General features: G+C 43.1%; 1 protein-coding gene across 20 annotated transcripts in view; it reads right to left on the reverse strand.

The window, feature by feature from the left end:
• Window positions 1–13,974, reverse strand: part of DLG1 (discs large MAGUK scaffold protein 1) — a 150,669-nt gene extending 136,695 nt beyond the window's left edge. For 8 of the 20 annotated variants that reach the window (XM_035334884.1, XM_035334894.1, XM_035334890.1 and 5 more), the window contains exons 1-2: window positions 13,598–13,974; window positions 13,212–13,343 (exon numbers count right to left, since the gene is read on the reverse strand). In XM_035334884.1, coding sequence (XP_035190775.1) covers window positions 13,212–13,343; window positions 13,598–13,616 — 151 coding nt within the window. In that variant the 5' untranslated portion in view covers window positions 13,617–13,974. The remainder of the gene's footprint in view (window positions 1–13,211; window positions 13,344–13,597) is intronic. The other 12 variants (XM_035334893.1, XM_035334886.1, XM_035334883.1 and 9 more) reach the window with 2 other exon arrangements.
• Between the last annotated feature and the right edge of the window lie 484 nt (window positions 13,975–14,458).

Raw genomic sequence — 14,458 nt, forward strand, 5'->3', positions numbered from 1 at the left:
AAGCGTATTATCGAGGGTATTATCCAAACGCCACGAACGCTGTGGGATCACTTACAATGGGCGTACATTCTAAAAACCTCATTGTGAAGCAAAGGCCTGTGCATATCCCTTTCCTGCAGAAACAGATGATTTTAGTACAGTCAGTTAATAAAATAAAGCTGAACAAAGTTATTCTCTGCTTTCACCTATGCATGAACTGTTACTCTGCAAGTCAAAGATGGGATACATACAACTGCATTTTCTTAAGGGAAAGGTGACACCCCATAAACAAGGTGTTGGCATCGTTTCTAACAGGCCACAGGCCTCGTGTTAAGCTACTTATCAGGCCCCTGGACTCGTCTTGGCCTGCCTGCAGCTTTGATTTAGTTTGTCTAACTCGAACAGCAGTTATCTAAAGATCAAGTTACTTAATTATTTTGTATAGATTTTACTTAGCTTCAGACAATTCTATGGTGTAACATCTATTATGTATGTAGAATACACACAGCTAACACATACAATATTACATATTTAAATTTGCATATAGATATACATGATATAATCAATATCATATATAAATATATGTGGAACCAATAGGTGGTGTATCACACAATTGGGCGAAGCCAAGTAAAAGCTATACATAAAAGATACAGAAGTACACACACAATTTATGTACATAAATATTATTTATATATATAAAATATAAGCAGACGTGCATGTGTGTTTGTGTAACTAGTGGATAGCAGTAAGAAGCAGTTATCCTACAGGGAGTTGGTTACCTATGGCCCTAGAATAAAAAAACAGCATATGCATCGGATGAACACGCCTTGAAAATACAGGCACAGGATGACACCAGAGGCTCCAGGACTGTAAGGAAGTCACCAACTGATCAACAGAAAACACCACTGAGATCTGGACAAAGAAGCTTGGGGGACAACTGAATAAAGAACAGTCATGCAGTGTATGTCAAACACCACACACACAAAGAAAATAATTCAAATGTGGAACTGCAAAATAATGAATAAAGTGCAGAGTACATTAGCAAACAGAAGCAACCTCAAGACGACAACAGCGAGGTGTAAGAAGCCATCATCACACATCTCCCAGAGAAGGATTTGCAGCACCAGTCTCCCATTCCCTGCCCTGTCCCCTCAGCAAATCAGTTCCATGGCTGAAGCCAGCTGCCTTAAGGCAATGGGAACATGAGCACGGCACCGCAGGAAGGGGCAGGTATAAGAAAGCTTGTGAATATTAACAGCATATAATACAAAGTATGCTGATATCTCTGTGACTAATAATAGCTTTCTGATTAGGCTGTTATGACTGCAGGCTAGCATTCCTGGCTTCGCCTTTAAGGTGCGTTTCCTGGTGCCCATGTGGAGATAGCGTGCAATGATTTGTTGGGAACTGAAGCAACCCAGTACAGCAGCACCTAGCCTTACTCAAATAAAACTAACATCACAAACCATATCCCAGATGGGTAAACTGCCTGAACATCTCAAAATGAAGCCATATATAACAGTGGATTGTGGTAAGATTTAGTCCCTGTACACCTGATGCCAGCCCCATATCTCCGAGAACTCAAGTCTTCAGCTCCTGCAATAGATGAGATCTTTTCCAGTCACCTTTACAATTTTCTCCATGAGCCCTTTAAGGAAAACTTTGGCAGTGATGTAAGCTTTTGGGATAAGTAAATTGTCATAACAAGTTCAAAAAGGATAAACAGTTTGCTGCTCTTCTTTTGATAGAAGTTCAAAATTACACTGAAATTATCTAACAGCCAAAACACAATAAAATCAATAGTATACCTCATACCTCCTTCAACAGTTACACAGAATAGCAAGCATATGCCTGCAGACAACATTTTACACTCACCAGCATCAGCCAAAGCAAGGACCAGAAAGGAATTGAGATGATTACAGTATCTCACTATTAACTACACAGGCATGGGAATCACAGGTAACACATGCAAAACCAATCCAGTAATAAGTCTTCAAAAATTACCCCTTAAAAGTTCAAAAAAATAAAAACAAGAGCTCCCCAGCCCCTTATGTTCTGAATTTACTTATAATACAAAGTTGAGTTTCAGGAAGTCCTGCAGGGTACAGCATTTGCAACCTGTAAAGTCACCATTTTGCACTCATAGAAGTCATATGCTCTCTCTGCAAAGGGACTGGACACCACTTTCAGAGAACGGTTGTAACATGAAGCAAAAGCTAAAGTACACGATTATAGTGGCTTACAGTTTAAAGTCAGTTTCGTTTTCAGACTTGGCTAAGTGTGCTACAGACAGGCGCAAAAGACAGTTGATAGGAGCTTTTGGCTTCCTAACAAGTATTAAGCAACTCCCTGGATTTTTTATTTTTTTTTACACGTTGCTGTTCTTCAGGTTCTATTTTAAAATCCTGATATTGGACCTTCAACGTTATGGTATCAAGGGAATAGCTAAACTTTCACTGGCATTTACTACTTTAAAAAGTTTTTAGTTTTCTTATTTCTTTTAATTAAAAACAGTCATTTGATGAGCACAGTAATCAACAAGTTTTTATGGTTTGCATTTTTACACTTTAAGCATCTTGATCATTTGTGGGTTATAGGTGGTGTTAACTTAAATAAACGGCAGGAAATTCCAGACAAGCTTAACATTTCATCGACTAAAACACGGACATTTACTGCAACAGACTGCACTGGACAGCGTACAGGTAAAACAGCCAACTGTTGCCCTTATGCCATACACTACAAAGTTATAAACTTACCACAACACACACAAGTTAATGCACCAAATAGAGATGCCATTAATTGTACCATCATTCGGACATTTTCAGTTTTAATGCATTTAACATCTTTGTGCACAAACAATTAATTTAGCAAGTGCATCTTTGTTTTCGGTTGGCACATTTTTAATAAACTCAATTCTTATTTGGCATTCTGATCCACTAACCCAGAAGAATCTTTTGGAGATGTTGTGGTGATCCCTTCCCACTATCTCCCTGTCCACTAGATAAAACTAAATTTCTCCTCAGGGTGAGAAGCATCAGCTAAAGAGAGGGGGAAAAACAGTAAGGGGGCAACAAAAGAGCTGCACATGATTGCTTCCATGGATGACACATCGGAAAAAAAAATCTGCTTCAATCATCACAACAACTTTGAAAGTAAATTAAGCTATGTAGGTAATAAGAGTAAGCATTCATGAGCTACTTTCAGCCCTCTTCAAGTAATAACAACAACAAAAGTATTTCGAAACCCAATGCATTTAACAGTAAAAGAAGCTTCCTTATTGTAGCTCAAAATTCATTCCCCATCTGTAATTTGTTTCAAAAGGCTATCTTATTCCAGAGAGATGGGTCAGCATACCCTCAATCTTCCACCTTCCCCAAAGACAACACAAGAAAAGCTGTACTGATTTTTCTTAGAATACTTTTGTGAAAACCGACAAGTTTCAGAAAGCTTCGGATCAGAACACTCAAGTTGCTGCACTGGATCTAGTCCATAATGCTAACTGTGATCAAAACATTTATCTATAAAAATACATGAATGCAACAAACATGGTAATATTCCTCAGATACGCTTGTAAGTTCAAAACATTTGCCATCTGCAGATTTCTTGATCCAGTGAGAGGCCCTATATTTAGTACCCAAGGGCTTTCTCTTCTGCAAACATGTTCAGCTTCCTGTTCCTTCAGTTTCTGCACTCACAGCAAGCTCTGGAGAAGGCAGTCTATGCAGCATCCAAAAGCCTCCATTTCTACTGAAGTGCTTTGTTTGATGCCCCTTAGTTCTTGTCTAATGCCAGTTACGATGCATCCTTAATTACCCTCTACATGCTGCTCAGTTTTAGGCTGGAGTGTCCTAAACCTTACTTTCTCTGACATTCTCTGTGCAGGAGCCTCCTCCTACCTCTTGTCACCAAGTTGTTCCTCCTCCAACTTCTTCTATTTCTACTCCATAGTTTTGAAACCACAAGAAACGAGGAGACCAAACACCATAGCCTGTATGAGAGACCTGAGCACAACTAAGTTTTTTCCAGTTGTCATAATAATCAGCACTGTTTTATTCTTGCCTGCTTTCCTAAATGTTCCTACCATTCAGTCAGCTTGGATTGCTACTGAACACCAAGCTGTTGTGTTCATGGAACTCCTCAGAATGTCAATACCTGATCCAGGTGGGTGATGCTCAACTCAGAAAAATACCTTACAGCCTTACATTAATACTCTGAGTTCCTACCAGATCATACTTCTTGGAAATCAAGCCCATACAGTTCAAAATGGACATGTTAATAATGAGTTCCTCAGCCTGAGTCTCACAGAAGCAGCATAAAAGCAAATGAGACTTGAAGTGAAACCTGTTTTCAAGCATTAGTGCGTTCCAGCTATAGCTAAACTCTGCACTGACATTGATGAGGTACTGCCTCTCTAGCAGACATTCAACAGGCAAACAAACCAACTTCAGCCAACGTCAAAGAAGTCAGAAAACCACCAGGTATATTTGCATCAACATACTGACTTTACTGCACGTAGCATTTTAATACCAGCTTTGTTCCGAAGAACGCCTCCGACTGCAACCACGCTTCCTCAGGCTTGCAAGCGATCAAGGAACTTATGAATTCTTTCATAAGTTGACTATTTCAGCTTAGTATTTCACCTGTATATCCATCTATGTGAACAATTCCTTTGTCATCTCTCATTCATCTGCCTGTTATGAAACACAATCATCCAAATACAGCAGATGCAAAACCCTGACTTTTGCAAATACAAGTAGTTTCATAAACAAGCCTGCTAACAATTTGGTTTTCTAGAGGTTGTCTGGGAAGATGTGTCACCCCTTTATAAATTACGCAGGTCTCAATTTCTAGGAGAGGGGATGAAAAAAAGAATCTTTCTTACTTAGGGCTTCCTGCTGCTAAAGCAGCTGAAGCAACTAAAACTTAAGTCCTAAAACTTCTAGAAAGGAAAACAAAGGTCAACATGTTATTTCAGTTCAGAGCAATTTGAGATGTATGCCTTCTGCCAAGTCTTTAGCAGCCCTATATAATAGATACACAAAATGTAAGTAAGGCAAACAGAGTCTCCCAATGCTACAAGATTTCCATTTTTCAGTTGTAAAGCAGTTCTACTAACTGGAAGGAAGTCACAATCCTGCGTTACTTCACCTGCTATATCAAGCTAAGAAAATCCACTTAATGCTAATAAACCTGAATGCTAGACCTGAAAAGTACATGATTAGTAATCAACAAGAAAATACACACATGAAGAGAAGCTTCGTATTCATCTGCCAAGCCAACAGAGCCAAGTAAGTATTCTCTTTGTGCATTCATCCTTCAGCCCCACCCCCAGGAGAAAGAAATGTTTGTATTCATAGTATGGAAAGTGAAAACCAGCCTCATGAGGAACCCTGCTTCAGGGTTGGTTGGTTGTTTATTTTTAAACATAAGTTGATTACTGCTGTGCATCATCAAGATGTCTTGAAAAATCCAAGTTGTAGCGCAACATTCCCACCACGCACGTTGAGTTGGGTTCTGTTCTGCAGGATCCTTTGCTACAAGCTGCAGCATCCAATTCATCCTCCCCAACCCTTCTACTTGTTTCAGTGACCGTGTCCGACGCTTTAAGCCTTCCTTCTAGACAGACAACTTCCAGCTCTCTGACCCTGGGAAATACTATTTTCCACTTCTGACACAGATGCACCTTAATTTGCACTCAGCTGAAACTGCTCTCATCTACCCTCAGATCTAGTTGCTTACTCTCATTTGTCCGGCTGCTTTTTACAGCAAGATACGTTCAGCTCCTTGCCAGCCTGTACACTTCTATTTTCCAAAGGGTTTTTCCTCTTTCCTCACAGATTGCTTCTTCAGCCTATTTTCAGATGGTCTCTTTCCAATTTTCCTTCAGAATCCTACAGGGTGTTGCCCTCTATGTTCAGTCTTAACACTAAAAACTTGAAGCTTAAATTGTCATCACACAGCTCGAAGTTGGCATAACCACCTCCTGCTGTCCAAACTCTTTTCCATTTAGTATTACCTCCTGTGCACTTAGTCATCAACTTCAGTCAGAAATATATATATATATATATGCACAAATATGAACTCCCAGTTTTCCACCCTCTCCAAGTAACTCAACCACAGTTCCATACTAATAGGGGCCAATATAACAACGTACCTTTTTCTTAAAAGGATATATTTACTACTGTCAGGTAACAGAAACCTGACGGACGCACAAATGCTACTGGTAAGCATTAATTATAGGGTCTCCCCTAAATAGTGCCAGTACAGGACCGAGAAGGATTCCTTCCAAATGAAAGAAGTTTTTGGTTGGTTGGTTGGTTTTGTTGGGCTGGGGGGGGGGGGGGGGGGGTTAAAAAAAAAAAAAAAAAAAAAAACCCCCCCACTCTTTTTGGGGGGGGGTGTAAGTTTGCACTCAAACATCTGCACTTCCATACAGGTGCACAGCCCTCTGTTAGAAAGAGACAGCAAAAGCACTATTTTTTTTAATATGTTATTTTCCTATTTTGCTAACTGTGAGCTGGTAGACTTTAAGGTAATTCTCTGGCACTGGTGGCACCACACACAACCATCTCCCCCTGAAGGAATACTTGCACACTTCCTGCAGCCAAATTTCAAAAAAAGGTTCTGAAAATGGGACTTAAACTTGCAATACTTTTACAATTTGTCCACACGTTTTCCTTATTGTCCCTCTGTCCTAGACTGACTACCTTTTCAATTTCAAACGAAAATAACTCTGCTTTTTTGAGGACATGGCTGGGAAGATATTTGTGCATGACACAATCTCCATAAAAGCTTTACCAAAGCGCTCCACAGCTTCTCTTAATTTAGAGAAGGAACATGAAGTTAAGAAGGTTATTCTAGTGTCAGCCCTACACCTCCTGCAGTCCCTTAACATTCCTCCAAATTTGGCCTAGTTAGAATTCAGGAAACCATCTGTGCAAGGAGACAACTCGGCCACTGTTAGAGTTCAGTTTCTTTGAAGATTCATTGCACCTGCATCAAAGCAAACACCATCCCTCAAAACACAGGCCACAAGATGCACAAGACAAACCCCAGAGTAACTAGGCACATGACATTCCAGCTGCAGAGCTGACCAAGATGTTTTGCCCTCATTGATGGGATCACAGAAGCAAGCGTAAGATTAAGAGCAAACACTCTCTCTTGCACTTTCTCCCTTCCTCTTCATTGCTCCCAAGCAGTGAAGCAAATCCTGAGGGAGATCCAGAGCAAAGGTGGGTACTCAGCAGCACGACAGCAGGCAGGCATCAAAACTAGGAGAGACAGGTGAAGGAACACAGGAAGAAAGAACTACGAACCGTACAGCAGGTAAACTTTTCCAGAACCTGGAAACTACAGCAATTATTGCAAAGTTCAGCTTTCTTTTCATGGATAAACAGATTTATTGATGAAGTTTTCTTGTAAATAACTCCTTTTAATGGCAGCACTGTAAAGAGATTAATACTGTAATTGACAGATTTCAGTACTGAAAACTGAACACAGCCTCTATAACCACAAGGATACTCTCTCACCACAATGCTGTTTGCCTCCACACCAGCAACTCCTCAACTTACACTAGCCTTACGTCCTATTTTAGATTACCAACAGCAGCTCCTAATGCCACTGCACTGTCACAAACACACACAAGTATGCGGCACAGAAGGCATTTAAAACCATCAAAAGAATGGGAATACAGCAAGCATATGCCTACACGACGACCCCAGAACCTGCCACACCACCAAGCTGCGTTACACACATACAAAATGATGGGTAGTTCTTTAAAAAGGAGGAGCAGCAAGCATCTGTTTCCTTCATCATTGCATTCCTTTAACAGGGTGACATGAAGTTCTTCCAACAATCTGGGACATTCTTAAGCAGCAACAAACTACACAGCAGTAGCATACTCACAGCCGAATTAATGCTCCAGACAGCAAGACACTAAGTTAACTGTCAGTCTTATCCTCCCTCCATCCAGATAACAAAATACATGAAAATAATCAAGTAATTAACTACCTTGGAAGATACAGCTATGTCAAATCCAGCTGAAACAGACGAACCTTTGCACAAGTTTCAGGAATGACACTACACTAAGCCTAACCACAGTGCATCCTTCAGAAACTCAGCTGAAACGCAGGCAAACACCTTACAGTTGCAAGAATTGTACTGATGAATGTTTGGGTCTCAAAAAAGAGCAAAGATGCTATGTTACAGAAGTTACAATCTGGGGGTCGAAGGGAGGAGTGTCACAAAAACGCAGCAAGGGGAAGATTTCAAGCTAAAAATACCCTTTAGCAACTACAATTTCAATGGCATGCAACGTAACAGAAGATCTAATTCTCTCAGAATCTTCATCTAATTTAAAAATTCACTTTCTCACCAGATCCTTGACTAAGTGTCGAGAATTTCTAGACTGGTAATCTAAGTATTATTCAGCTAAGTCTGAACAAACTTGTGCAAGGGCCTCAGTTGCAATTAAAAAAAAGGGCCAGTAGTCCACAAGGTAGCCATCCTCCCTCAAGTTAAGTAAAGAGCAGTCTTACAAAACGACACATACCCATGACTAAAATTCTCTCAGGCCTGAGCAGATTTGAGAAGTTAACTGTGTCATCACACCATATGTTCTATTAACTAACTATATATTTGAAATAAAAGCGGATACTGAAGTTTTCCCAAGAGTTTGGTTACGCAGAAAGCTTCCGCTTTAATTGCATTTGACTTTAATTTAGCTAGCAAGTACAGAAAGTACTTCCACACAAGCTAATTGAAAGGGAGCTAAAAGAGCAAGAACATCTACAGGGATGCCACAGAGCTCAGAGAGAAGGGGCCACCTGCCATCTGCTGGGCATTTGGTCAGTCCACTCCAGAGGGTCCCAACTTCAAGGAGTGCTGACCCCACTACAGCCTAAAATCTAGGGCTGTTCCCTTAATTCACGTCAGAAAGCCAATGCGGACAGAGCTGAGAAAGCTACTGACTGCTTTATATTCCTAGAAGTCTCAGCCCCAGTCAGACTGCTGATAAATCTGAATTGTTTGCCTTAATGTGACCAGCAGTTTCACACAAACTCCAGAGAAAAGACTTATTTCTCTGGCATGTAAAAATGTTAACAGCACTTCTAATATATTCTGTCCAATCCATAATGCTCATTAATCCGGACTATGGTTAAAAGACAATCACTGGAAGGAAGGGAAAGATGTTTCTTGGTTCAGTGAGGATTACAGAAACCACTACTTTTTTCTTCAAAATTTCCCATGCCCGATATTTAGTGTCAGCAATGGTCAGCACACAAGCACCATCAATAAGATACCTTCATGCAAAAGGACTCCAAGTTCAATAAACTAGGCCAGTCACGTATACAAAATTTACCACATTCAGCCTCCACCAGTCAAATTTGCCATTTTAAAAGAAAGTCTTCATATGCACAGCTATAAAAAAATGTTTAAAATAAGACAGAACAGGCAAGAAAGAATACAAGTAAGGCAGCACGGCCAACTCTGTTGCCAGAGTACACAGAGACCATCTCAAAATTCCTTTTTCCTGACACCTGTGCAAATGGAGTTAGCTATTGTGAGAGAAATTAATATTTCTGAAAGTAGTAAACTACTTCATGTTTATAGCTACAACTAGTAATATTTTTAATTTCAGAAGACTATTTTCCATATGGTCAGTCAGCTGCAGCACTCAACCCATCAAAAACAAACAGGCTCAATTACACAAAAAGATTCTGTTTATAAACACAAGTCTGCTTCACGAGTGCCTCCCTTAGAAGTGCCTTCCATATGCAAGTGTTCCTCCTCTTATAGTTTCAAAAATATAAGAACAGCATATAGCTGTACCTGCACAAGTACCTGTATCTTCTTTAAAAGTTTTAAAAAAATCTAAGCTAGCAGACGTATCTGCAGAAGCATTACCTCATTATTTTAAGATTAACATCAAACTCTTTACTAAAGTAAAATTAAATCATATCCCACCTTTCCTTAGGCGGATATCTTTCCTTGATCATTTAATAAACTGGCTCACCGTATTAATTATCAGTGTATCAATAACAAGCTATTTTTAGCTAAAAACAGGAAATCATAAGGTAGAAAAGATGCTACACAATACTCAGGCTGTAAAATAGGAAATTTACTTAAAACGTACACTGTCTCAAACTGATTTTAAAGGCTGCTAGTATCTATTTAATTAAAGAATCAGACATCATTACACTTGGCTGGTAGAACCACGTAGAATGGGAATACCACGTTATACAACACAGAAAATCAAAGTCTTTTTCACATATTGTTTTAAGGATGTCACTAACATCTGGTTACCAATTTAGTTATTTCGCTTAGATAAAACACTGATGTGATAATGTCAATTTTGTAACACAGGTTGTTCATACTGGTTAGTCACCACCCTAACCAAAATCATTTTAAAGCCTAAATTTATATTTAAGAAGTAGACCAACCGTGTAAGATTGCTGAACTAAAATCTGTTGGAAGAATTAAAGGAAAGGATAATGTGGAAAAAAAAAAAAAAAAAAAACAAATGTGCGAATACCATTTATTCTTCAGCATCCAAACTGAAATTCACACAAAAAAATTAATTCATTCATGTAAATCTAAATAGATGAAATATTAAATATTCCCGAAGAAAAAGCTACAGATTCCCCGCACTATAAAAATACAGACATATTCCTGTGCATAAAATCATGTGTTTTTTGCTTGAAAGAACATTATTTGATTGCCAAGTTAAAAATCACACTAAAAAAGATGCATGAAGTTGACAGCAGATCCTGACTGCAGCCTTCACAAACATTCTCACCTATCATGGACGGGCGGGTCTTGGATGTGGTGCAGTAACTTGGCAGAAAAAGCAAAAAAAAAAAAAAAAGTGGATGGAATTCACTTCGTTTGTCTGGCTTCGTTGTTTTGTTGGTTTGTGTCCCCGTGCGGCCCCCCCCCCCCCCGGGGGGTGGGTAGTATTCAAAAGAGCAGAAACTGGAAATGGCATGCTTTCTAGAAAATATATCTATTTCAGAAATACATTCATAGTTGAGCTTGGAACCTTCTGTCAGAGCAGCATCGGATATTTAAGTTAAGGATGCACCCCAACTCCTCTAGAAGTCACGCTTAAAGAAATCAGGTACGAGTTAATTAAAAATGCAGTATTTCAAGTAAGTCTAACCTGCAATACAACTTTAACTAGACTGCTCCCAAATCTTCATGAGGATAAGCAGGAACAAATTCAAGGGCTTCCCAATCAACGCAGCCATCCTCCAGACAGCACCTTTTCCAAGGTGTTGCTCCCCTCCTATGTGACTCTACGCAGTAGTCACACCACACAAAGATGCTTCCAGAAAACCAATAGTCACAGACAGCCTTCCCCAAACAAGAACTCCTCTGACATATTTCCAAGGAAAGAAGCAGGTTAAAGGGCAAAGATTAAAGTGGACAGCATAAGTTGCTTGCAAGGTACCAGACTTCTGTGCTGTAACCTTTCAAAGAACCAATCGCACAGTTAAGCAGTTATGCAAAGTTAACGCAAGGCATCCAAGAAGCATGACACCTGAAGCGCGTGCAGAGATCAGCTGAACCGGGCAAAGCCTAATATCGCATGGCTGCAGCACCTGACAAGATCAGAAAACAGGCCATACAGCCCACCCAGGCATCGACACACCCGTTTCCTCTTCTTGCAGGAGAAAACCAGCAGAGACAAGGTAACCTTCTGATTAAGAAAAATTGCTACTAGGTGCAGAGTCATTAAGACAATCAAGTTCTTTATGTGGATATTAGAAGACACCGTGTCTTGCAGGTTACAATACCAGAGGCTAATTCCATACCACAGACTGGTACATCATTGAATATCAATGAGTGGTAATCAACAGTGAAATTTCCCAGGTGCAAATAAAAAGCGTAACTGCAGTACTTTAAATTCCTGATACTTCAACATTCTGATCCACTGATGAGTGAATCCTGTTCACCCATGTCCCACAGAGATGTGTAACTTTTTGTTATGGAGCTGCTTGGCATCAACTGAGTACTGCAGAGAAACACACAGAGCTCCTGCAACTGACCTACTGAAACTGACTTATTTTCAGAACTGCCTTTCCTGAACTTTTCCCATCAGTTCAGTAAGATGACCATCTTTGGAAAACCCACCTGAAGATTAAATAGATGCCCCAGAAGAAAACATGCTGCTTGCAGCAGTACATGTCTCTGTTGTGCCTGCCCTGTCATTTCCACCACAATACAGATTCTGAAAAGCAACAGCACTGTGAAGCACTATGACTCTTCTACAACATGCTACACACTGTAACCCAGGAAAAGGCCATGTAACAAAGGAAACCTATACAATCTACAATGTTTATTATTAATATAGTTCACATGCAAGTTACTTTGTTAAAAGGGAAGGACACAGATCTTCAACAAGAAAGTTACTCTTGAGAGTAAACAAACCCTTTATTCCTCAGCTACTATAAAGATAGCGACAACCAATTAAGGAGAAGACATCTCACCCACTCCCTGTGGAAGTTTCAAAATCAAGTCAGCATTCTGCAAGTTACATTAACATTCAGGTGTTTGTTTGTTTTTTTCTCCTAACAAATGTGCATGAAACTCAAAACTTCATGTAAGTACTTCCACAAAATCTATGTGAAGATTTTCAAGGAAAAAGCATTGAAAATACTTTAAAAGTTTGCAACGTTTTCACTCCACTTTAGTATGCAACTGAAGGAAAAAGCTCGCTGTAGCCTTCCCAAATAGAGGTTTCTTTTCATTTAGTTTAACTCTACACTTGAAACATATTATCTGCTATCTTTTCTGAAGTCATTCAGCAAGATTTGCCTGAATTCTACTTTAGAACAGAACTACTTTAACTCTTTCACTAGCCTGTTACGTACACACCCACAACAAAAACATACTTCTTGGAAATTGTCCGGATCGATACAAATACAAGCGAGACAGGAGCCTACGTAAAGCAGCGCACAATAACATGCTCCAGAAGGAAAAAACTGCAGCACACGCCACTTTTAAGCCACCCGGGGCCAGTCGAGTAACTCCTCAGAAGTAAGTTACCTAAAACAAGCGGGCTGCTGATTGGCAATAGCACGTGTTACTCCGCCAAACAAAAACACCGACTAAACGCACAAGGTTTCTAACGTAATGCCGCAGCTATCCTTCCCTCCGGACACCGCCAGTGACAGCCCGGGCAGCAAGCAGCCCGCTCTGAGCACGCCGCGGGGGAACCCAGCCCTTACCTATCAAAGCCTGGAAGAGGTTGCTCTGGAAGATGTTGATGACCCGCTCGATGGAGTTCCGCAGCTGCCTGTCCTCCGCCTGGCTCAGCTTGGAGCGGTACTCCTCCAGCAGGCGCAGGGCTCGCTGGGTATCTGCAAGCGGACAGCGGACACACCGGTGACCGCGGGGTTACAGGTGGGAGCCCCGCGGGATGCCCACTCACACACACACACACACACACACCCACCCACGGCGGGGACACGGAGCTCGGGACCGCCCCGCCGCGGCCGCGCTTTGTTCGGGCACGGGGCCGGGACGGGGCCCCGAGACCCCCCGCCCGCCCCGGGCTCCCCGCGGTGCCGGTCCCGGAGCAGCCGGGGAGCCCCGTGGGGCGCGCGGCGCTCACCTTGCTTCCTGACGGGCATGGCGCCGCGCTGCCCCGGGGCTCCGCCTCACACACTCGGAGCCCGGCGCGGCTCCGGGGAGCGGCGGCACGGCTCCCCCTGCAGGCCGGGCCCTGAGGGGGGAGCGGCACCGGCGGGCGGGCGGGCGGGCGGACACGGCGCCGGGCGGACACAGCGAGCCGGCTGCCCAGCCGGAGAGCGGCTCCGCTCGGGGCTCCCCGCCGCGGCGGCGCCTCCTCGGTGAGGAACGGGACGGAGCAAAGCGGGCCGCGCCGGGCCGGGCCGGTGCCGTCGGGGCAGGGCAGGGCTGGCGCCGGCCGCTCCCGCTCGCCCCGCTCGGGAATTCCAAACTTTCCAGGCAAAATGGCGGCCGGGAGGCCGGGGGGGGAGAGCGCGCCCCCCCCTCCCACGTGACCGGGCCCGGCGGCCGCCCAATCAGCGCGCGGCTCGGCCCGGGGCCGGTACCTTGCTCGGCGGGGGGGGAGGAGGCAAGGTGAGCGCTCACCGCCCCCGCCCCGCCCCGCCCCGCCCCGCGCCGCTCCCTCGGGCGCTGAGGGGCCGCCCTCGGCCGGCCCCGGCCCGTCCCTTAGCGCTGGGGCGGCGGGAGGCTGGGGGCGATCGGAGGCTGGGGGGGCTTGGGGGTGACCCCGAGGGGGGATGGAGGCTGGGGGGGGTTCGGGGTGGGTGGCCCAAGCGGGGTGAGGCTCGTCCCTCGGGCGGGCGGAGGAGCGAGAGGAGCCGCGGGTCCGAGGCGGCTCAAACTCCGCGTGAGACAAAGGGACTCCAAAGCAGAGCCCGCCGGTGGGATGTCTGTGTCTGAGATCGCATCTTCGGCTGTGCCTTGGTGGTTCGGACACGGCTGA

The sequence above is a fragment of the Oxyura jamaicensis genome, chromosome 9 (assembly GCF_011077185.1).
Source record: "Oxyura jamaicensis isolate SHBP4307 breed ruddy duck chromosome 9, BPBGC_Ojam_1.0, whole genome shotgun sequence".
Lineage (NCBI taxonomy): Eukaryota > Metazoa > Chordata > Aves > Anseriformes > Anatidae > Oxyura > Oxyura jamaicensis.